Here is an 8,999-nt window from a genome sequence, read left to right on the forward strand (position 1 = left end):
AAATCAATTTTGGCCAGAATCAATTTTACAGAATCAATTCTGCCAAAATCAATTCTCTCCGCCGCAGAACCAAACACACGCTTAGACCATCTCCAATGGTGTAGTACCTATTAGGTACTCATGGTACTTATTAGGTACTTCTATTAGGTACTCATGAGTACCTAATAGGTATTGGTTCTACAATAAGCATTAGTACCTTTTTTTTTTGTGGGTCTCATTTATAATGATGTATAATTATTGGTGAGATGCGTTATTGGTAGGGTCTATTTATAACTTTTTAAGAGATGTTGGGTTGAAGAGATTGAGTACTTATTAGGTAATATTATTAAAAAAATATAAATGAATGATGTGTACACGTGAGACCCATTTATGTACTAAAAATGAATATCTTCATTGTGGATGCTCTTAGATGACTTAGTTTCCCAAACTGAATTTTCACTCAAAAATTGCAAAATGGCTCAAGTGACTTAGTTACAATGTAAAAACTAGTTTGATAAAACACTTTTTCACTCACAAACTTAGAAAATGGCTGCTTGGTTCCATTATAAATGGTGTTTACTTTTAGTTCAGTTATTTAATTTTTGAACACCAATTACATTTATTTGGGACATGACAGCAGCTTAAGCAATGATAGTTTAGACAAATTCAGAACAACTAAATTTTCTTATATAGATTAGATAACAAATTCAAACCATTTTTGCATAAAGGGACATTTTGAAAAACATTTTCCAATTTTTTTTTAATGTCTAAAATATTTAAAAAAAAATGTTTTTGACAAGTGGTGTTTTTACCGCGACAAACAAAAAATTTATTTTTGGGTCATAGTCACATTTTAATGTATTTAAAATTAAAAATTGATATTTAATAAAATAAAAATATTTAATATTTACAAAAATATAATGTATAATTTTTTTTTTTTGACAAAAAATATAATGTATAAATTTTGAAAAAATACTATACTTGCATTTTCAATATATGCCTTAAAGGCACATATTAATGTATTTATGATTAGTATTAGTATAAATTATAATAAAAAATGTATGCTGAAGTTTTCGCATGATTGAAACTTTATCTCATTTTCAACAATTTTTCCATCCACAAGAAAAGAAAAACACATTATCTAAAAAGTCTTTTTCGTTCCAATTCACTGAGCTCTGTGATTGTTTTTGACATTAATGGCAGAAGAATTGATATTGTTGGATGAATGGCTTAGTATGTTTGGTATGAGAGCAAGGATAGCATTGGCTGAAAAAGGTATAAAGTATGAGTACAAGGAAGAAGATCTTGAGAACAAGAGCCAAATGCTTTTGGAAATGAACCCAATTCACAAGAAGATTCCAGTTCTTATCCATAAGGGAAAACCTATTTGTGAGTCCATCATTATTGTTGAGTATATTGATGAGGTTTGGAATGATAGAGTTCCATTTCTGCCCTTAGATCCTTATCAGAGAGCTCAAGCTAAGTTTTGGGCTGATTTTGTCAACAAGAAGGTAAGTGTTTTTAGGATACCTAACATATAATTTCTTGTATTGTTTGTACTTTAGAATGAATCAATTTTTATTGATGAACTAAACATGATGAGTATACCTTGTTTTTCTATTGTTTTCTCTATTCAATGGATGAATAATTATTTTTTTTAATTTAATTAGACATAATGAATATATGCTATCAGTATTTCATGCATTCGAGACATCGGTAACTGTTTGATCAAGATTGAACGGTCCGAAAAAAAAATGTAGATTTTAATTTTGTTTTATAATTCAAAAGAAACGAGCTTAAATCTAGATAGTTAGATGAATGACCACCGATGTCTCAAATGTGCAGGGAATCCCCGACTTCAAGGATCCAAATCAAGAAACTAGTATACCACAATCATATATTGATATATTCTCCATATCCTTATTATTAAAGACTAAATTGCATCATTGTGCAAACATAATACATTAATATTAACTCATTTTCATGTGTTAAAAAAATGCAGGTTGGTGATGTTGGGGGAAGAATATGGGCTGGAAAGAGAGATGAGATTGAAGTGGCAAAGAAGGAGTTGATTGAAGCCTTAAAGGAATTGGAGAATGTCCTTGGAGACAAGCCTTATTTTGGTGGTGACACATTTGGGTTTGTTGACATTGCTTTGATCCCTTTCTATAGCTGGTTTTATACTTATGAACAATTAGGAAACTTCAAAGTAGAGGCAGAGTGTGATAAGTTGATTGCTTGGGCAAAGAGATGCAAGGAGAGGGAAAGTGTTTCCAAATCTGTTGCTGATGAGAAAGAGGCATATGAGTATGTTGTTAACTATAGGAAGAGGTTTCAGTTGGATTGATCATAAGACATTTTGGAATCTTTGAGAAATTGAACTTGTTGTTGGTCTTGTTTTCTTGAATTGGGTTCAAAATATGTAACTAAACTAAGCAATTTGGTTTTTCCTATTAGTGTTTGGTCTTGTCATCTTGATTTCCATAAGTAAACTGTCAAATATGGTTATGCAAATTTTGCAGGATTTCAAATAATGTTTTGTGCAAAATTTACATTTGAATAGGGGAGATTTCCCACCTTTGTTTTAGGCTCTGTTTGGTAAAAAATAGCGGATGAGTGATACGCTAGCTTATAGCGAATGAGCTATAAGCTCATGGTGAAAAACAGTTACCAAACAAAGCTTTTTTTGTCATATGAGCTTATAAGGTATAAGCTCAAATTGAGGTCTTACCAAACAGGGCCTTAAAATATTGACTAGAAATTAACCAAGATTCCTGGTTCAGCAGTGGCAAGTTTTGAACACACAAAATGAAGATACAATCCTTACTCAAGCACTTTCAAGTTGCAAGTTTTCCTCACAGTCAGACTTTAGCAAATGGCTTGTTTAATATTAAAATTCTCTTTGCAATTAGAATTGCACATAATTGTAATATCTAACTTCAATCATAAAATGCCAAACAAGCAAAAACAGTCACCCACACAGCCTATAAGTTGGCTCAATCTACTATTACCAAAATTGGTGGGGTTTCTTTCAAAGATATATATTAACTATATAAGTATATATTTATGTGTCAGGACTTTCCCAGCAGCATTACTCTCGGCCCAGAGGACTCTCATTAAGGTTAATGGATGAACTGCTCTTGGTGATGGTGGTAGTGATTTTGGACCTTGGAGTTTCTAGTGGAGGAGAAAGATGAGGGGAAAAGGGTCCAGTGACATATGTCAAAGTAGCAGTGCTCACAGTGCGCCTCGCAGCGAGTGGCTTAATAATAGGAGAAGAAGGATTAAGTAAGGACAAGTTCTGAGTATGAGATTTTGTGACAAGCTTGAAAGCTGAGGTTGGTGTTGGGACCATAGTGTGTTCATCAAGGTTGGTCAATAGATTTGGAGATACACTCATATTTGGCCACATAAAGGTCCCTTTTGGTTTGCAAATTTTGAAACCACTTTTCAATCTTTCTATTTTTGCTGCCCTGAGCTCTGATTTGCTGCTTAGTACCATTTGTTTGTCTGCTGATTTTGTTTCTTTGTCATTAGTACCTTTCACATCCTCACTTGTCTCTTCTCCAATGTTTTGTGCCAATGTTGCTGGTCCAAGCAATAATGCTGGTGGTGTTGATGATTCTGACATTATTGGTTCTTGTACTACTGCTGGTTTCAGCATTCCCAGTTGATCCTGCTCCTGCATTAATTGACTTTCATTAGTGACAAGAAAATACCATTCCCAGTTTTTAATCTCGGCCGTTAATTATTGATTGGACGGCTCAAGTTGATAAAGATATAAAATCATATAAAATGATCTCATCCGTACAAGTTAGCTCGGACCGTCCAAAATCTAAACTGTGTGAAAATTGTGGCATTTTTTTTACAGCAGCAAATCTGCCCGCATTTTTCTATACTTCGGTTAACACTCTATACTATATACGACACACACTGGCTTGATCACACGCATATATAAAATCCATTTAGGTACACTATACCAAAATATATAGATTTTTGAGGGGAAAATACAAAGCAATCATTACTTTGCAATGAAAATTTCAATCTGTGAGCAGTCAATTAAATACAGACTACAGAGTTTATGTTACCTCTATGACACTCATAGCCAGAGAAATTTCCTTTAGTTGTTCTTCAATTTTAGCCTTTCTATGAACCAAGTCCACATAAATATCCTGTAATATGAAAGACAAGAGTTATTAAAAGTAGCTGGTATCTATATGACATGTAAGCTCCTAATCCCAACTTTACTATTCATATAAGTACTTAAGCAGTAAAATGTGCCTACAATGCTTCCCCTCACCTGCTTAGAAACCTGGGAACCATAGTCCTCACAATTCAAACTTGACAAACAAGAAGTTGGAGTAGCCACAATGGCCAATGCTTCCTCTTCTTTTTTTGATGCAAGTTCCTGCATCTCTCTTTTTGCAGATCAAGAAAAGTAACCAATGACTCAGAATCAATAGAATAATAACCGATGATATCAGTCATCTAATCATTAAAAAATGGATGAAATTAGCCATACCTTTTCAACTTAATTATCTCATTCCTTATCATTCTGAGTTCATTACTATTAACATGATCTGGTGAAATGCCATCTCCAGGCTTCCATCCAGGGGGAGGAGTCCAGTAAGTGTCTTGGACACCCAATTCCTTTCTAATGTCAACAAGATCAGCACTCTCTAACCAATATTCCATTGAACCTTCTGCATTATGTCGCCGACGGAATCTTTCAACCCCTCCTGGTGCCACTTTTCCAGCCATGTGCTTCAGCAAATGATCAAGTAAACCTGTGTCACCAATATACTTCCGTGCTTCTTTTCTCAAGTCTGACCTCATTATTGGGTTTCCATACATAGCTTCCTTTTCCTTCATAACCTTCAACACACTCTCCTCTGCCGATTTATACCTTCAAATGTACAAGGTAAAAACATTTATAGCAGAAAATTTATAACTAACATCCATAGAATAGAACCATACAAGATTATGAGTTTTCACCCTATACATTAGATTGATATAAGAATGATAAACCAACACAAAGAGCCAAATTGCAAACCGGAAACAAATTAGGGTGAAGTGCAGAAACAAAAGCATCAGTTCCATGGTTTTAATTGCGGGTGCGGTCGTGGATGCAGTAACAGTTGCGGTCGTTGCGGGTTAAATATTTTGAAATTTCACATACTATATATAGAATGACACCGCTATACCACTACACTATTTACCCACCATTGCAGTTTATTTCAAAAGCACCGATTCAAAAGTGCTTAAAATACACGGTTGATACATCGTTAAAAGTAAGATTTTTCCTTAGATTTGATGCAAATTAGTATTTGAGTTTCATAAATTTAATTTTTTGATGACAAAATTAGAACGAATATGGGTAAAATCATCTGCAATTGTGGCGCGATGTTGTTGCGAAGGCTACCACATCAGCAATACTACAACCGCAATTTAAAACCTTGATCATCTCTTAAACAAATTAATTAATACAGGAGTGCAGCATTAAATAAACCAAATTCACCCATCCTACTGATAATTTCTGCAGCAAACTAAAAACAAGTTATTTATTTGAACAAAAATAACCATTTACAGTACCTCTTAGCACACCATCTATCAATTAATATCTTCCCCTTCTTTTTCCCATAAAGCACAAGTTGCCGCTTCTTGGTGTCATGTACTTCATTCTTAGACTTTTTAGCAACACTGCTACTACTCACACCTTGTTGATTACATCCACGAGTCATCCTCGGCTCCGATACCCCAAAAGGAGCCACCTTTACACCCTTCATTTCATCTTCAACGTTGTTTTTCCTCTTCCTACTAGCCCCTCCTTCAAAAATGACACCTTTTTCCTTACGATTTTCACGTAAAAATTGAAGCTTTTTGTCCTCATGACGACCAAGGAACCGAACATGGCGGCGTTGGCCCCATTGCATCATACCAGTGAACTTGAGCTGAGACCAACATGAACCATGCTTGGAAACCAATGAGTTTCTTCTTTTTTGTGCAAATTCGTCTGCTTTGATGCTTCTGCAAAGAGTTTTGATGGCAAATTCGATTCCCATTACGTACTTTTCTATTCAAGTGCAGAGATTTTGTTACCAAAGGTTTTGTTGTTGAAGTGAGTGCAATGAGAGTGGATGATACCTCAGATATACTTGTTGCTCAACTTTGTCACATACCTGAAAGATTTCAACATTCAGTATATGAAACCCAGCAAAGATTATATTTTTAGAGGTATGTTAAGTGTTTGAAAATACATTTGCATATAACAGAGAGAGAGAGAGAGAGAGAGAGAGAGAGAGAGAGAGAGAGAGAGAGAGAGAGAGAGAGAGAGAGAGAGAGAGAGAGAGAGAGAGAGATACCATTACAATGCTCACACATTTTAATTGAACAGAGCAATTGGGTGGAAGTGTTGGAATGGTTATAAAATCGACCCACTTTAAAGTCCTCAAGAGTCCTTGAAATATTTATTCACAGTTTGTGGCAAAAAAGTGACACCTTGGTTAGAAATGTGGAAACAATAAAGGTAAGGAAATAATAGATAAGAGTCAGGATCCGTTGACACCAACTAGTTTGACACCAAATGTTACACCTCTCAATAACGTTTTAACCGATATAAATTTTATAAAATCCACCGTTGGATTGAAAGTTTACATCATATAGATCATTTGTGTAAAATTTCAGACAAATCCAAAATCATTTGATATGTTATTGAGATACATCAAAATTAACGGTTTTTGTATTTTTTTAAATGCCGTTAATCTTTATGTGTCTCAATAGCATATCAAATGATTTTGGATTTGTCTGAAATTTTACACAAATGATCTATATGATGTAAACTTTCAATCCAACGGTGGATTTTATAAAATTTATATCGGTTAAAACGTTATTGAGAGGTGTAACATTTGGTGTCAAACTAGTTGGTGTCAACGGATCCTGACTCTTTATCTATTGAGTCAGGATCCGTTGACACCAACTAGTTTGACACCAAATGTTACACCTCTCAATAACGTTTTAACCGATATAAATTTTATAAAATCCACCGTTGGATTGAAAGTTTACATCATATAGATCATTTGTGTAAAATTTCAAATAAATCCAAAATCATTTGATATGTTATTGAGATACATCAAAATTAACGGTTTTTGTATTTTTTTAAATGCCGTTAATCTTTATGTGTCTCAATAGCATATCAAATGATTTTGGATTTGTCTGAAATTTTACACAAATGATCTATATGATGTAAACTTTCAATCTAACGGTGGATTTTATAAAATTTATATCGGTTAAAACGTTATTGAGAGGTGTAACATTTGGTGTCAAACTAGTTGGTGTCAACGGATCCTGACTCTTTATCTATTGAGTCAGGATCCGTTGACACCAACTAGTTTGACACCAAATGTTACACCTCTCAATAACGTTTTAACCGATATAAATTTTATAAAATCCACCGTTGGATTGAAAGTTTACATCATATAGATCATTTGTGTAAAATTTCAAATAAATCCAAAATCATTTGATATGTTATTGAGATACATCAAAATTAACGGTTTTTGTATTTTTTTAAATGCCGTTAATCTTTATGTGTCTCAATAGCATATCAAATGATTTTGGATTTGTCTGAAATTTTACACAAATGATCTATATGATGTAAACTTTCAATCCAACGGTGGATTTTATAAAATTTATATCGGTTAAAACGTTATTGAGAGGTGTAACATTTGGTGTCAAACTAGTTGGTGTCAACGGATCCTGACTCTTTATCTATTGAGTCAGGATCCGTTGACACCAACTAGTTTGACACCAAATGTTACACCTCTCAATAACGTTTTAACCGATATAAATTTTATAAAATCCACCGTTGGATTGAAAGTTTACATCATATAGATCATTTGTGTAAAATTTCAAATAAATCCAAAATCATTTGATATGTTATTGAGATACATCAAAATTAACGGTTTTTGTATTTTTTTAAATGCCGTTAATCTTTATGTGTCTCAATAGCATATCAAATGATTTTGGATTTGTCTGAAATTTTACACAAATGATCTATATGATGTAAACTTTCAATCCAACGGTGGATTTTATAAAATTTATATCGGTTAAAACGTTATTGAGAGGTGTAACATTTGGTGTCAAACTAGTTGGTGTCAACGGATCCTGACTCTTTATCTATTGAGTCAGGATCCGTTGACACCAACTAGTTTGACACCAAATGTTACACCTCTCAATAACGTTTTAACCGATATAAATTTTATAAAATCCACCGTTGGATTGAAAGTTTACATCATATAGATCATTTGTGTAAAATTTCAAATAAATCCAAAATCATTTGATATGTTATTGAGATACATCAAAATTAACGGTTTTTGTATTTTTTTAAATGCCGTTAATCTTTATGTGTCTCAATAGCATATCAAATGATTTTGGATTTGTCTGAAATTTTACACAAATGATCTATATGATGTAAACTTTCAATCCAACGGTGGATTTTATAAAATTTATATCGGTTAAAACGTTATTGAGAGGTGTAACATTTGGTGTCAAACTAGTTGGTGTCAACGGATCCTGACTCTTTATCTATTGAGTCAGGATCCGTTGACACCAACTAGTTTGACACCAAATGTTACACCTCTCAATAACGTTTTAACCGATATAAATTTTATAAAATCCACCGTTGGATTGAAAGTTTACATCATATAGATCATTTGTGTAAAATTTCAAATAAATCTCAAAAACCGTTAATTTTGATGTATCTCAATAACATATCAAATGATTTTGGATTTATTTGAAATTTTACACAAATGATCTATATGATGTAAACTTTCAATCCAACGGTGGATTTTATAAAATTTATATCGGTTAAAACGTTATTGAGAGGTGTAACATTTGGTGTCAAACTAGTTGGTGTCAACGGATCCTATACTATAAATAATATAACAAGATTAACAAAAACAAACTGATTGTATTAGCAGACAATTATTACCGTATAATGAGTTGAAGGTCATCATTAGTTAATG

At 33.2% G+C, this 8,999-nt stretch overlaps 2 protein-coding genes across 2 annotated transcripts; one reads left to right on the forward strand and one right to left on the reverse strand.

Moving 5' to 3' along the window:
- Nucleotides 1–1,010: 1,010 nt before the first annotated feature.
- LOC123899451 (probable glutathione S-transferase parC) lies at nt 1,011–2,435 on the forward strand. Its single transcript, XM_045950581.1, has 2 exons — nt 1,011–1,490; nt 1,982–2,435. The coding sequence occupies exons 1-2, from the start codon at nt 1,176–1,178 to the stop codon at nt 2,324–2,326; spliced, it is 660 nt and encodes a 219-aa protein (XP_045806537.1). The 5' UTR covers nt 1,011–1,175; the 3' UTR covers nt 2,327–2,435.
- A 394-nt stretch (nt 2,436–2,829) lies between these two features.
- LOC123895944 (protein DYAD-like) lies at nt 2,830–6,041 on the reverse strand. Its single transcript, XM_045946408.1, has 5 exons — nt 5,572–6,041; nt 4,502–4,885; nt 4,280–4,397; nt 4,068–4,151; nt 2,830–3,661 (listed from the first exon to the last, which is right to left on the reverse strand). Exons 1-5 carry the CDS (start codon nt 6,039–6,041, stop codon nt 3,071–3,073), a joined length of 1,647 nt encoding a protein of 548 aa, XP_045802364.1. The 3' UTR covers nt 2,830–3,070.
- Nucleotides 6,042–8,999: the final 2,958 nt, after the last annotated feature.

The sequence above is a fragment of the Trifolium pratense genome, linkage group LG7 (assembly GCF_020283565.1).
Source record: "Trifolium pratense cultivar HEN17-A07 linkage group LG7, ARS_RC_1.1, whole genome shotgun sequence".
NCBI lineage: Eukaryota > Viridiplantae > Streptophyta > Magnoliopsida > Fabales > Fabaceae > Trifolium > Trifolium pratense.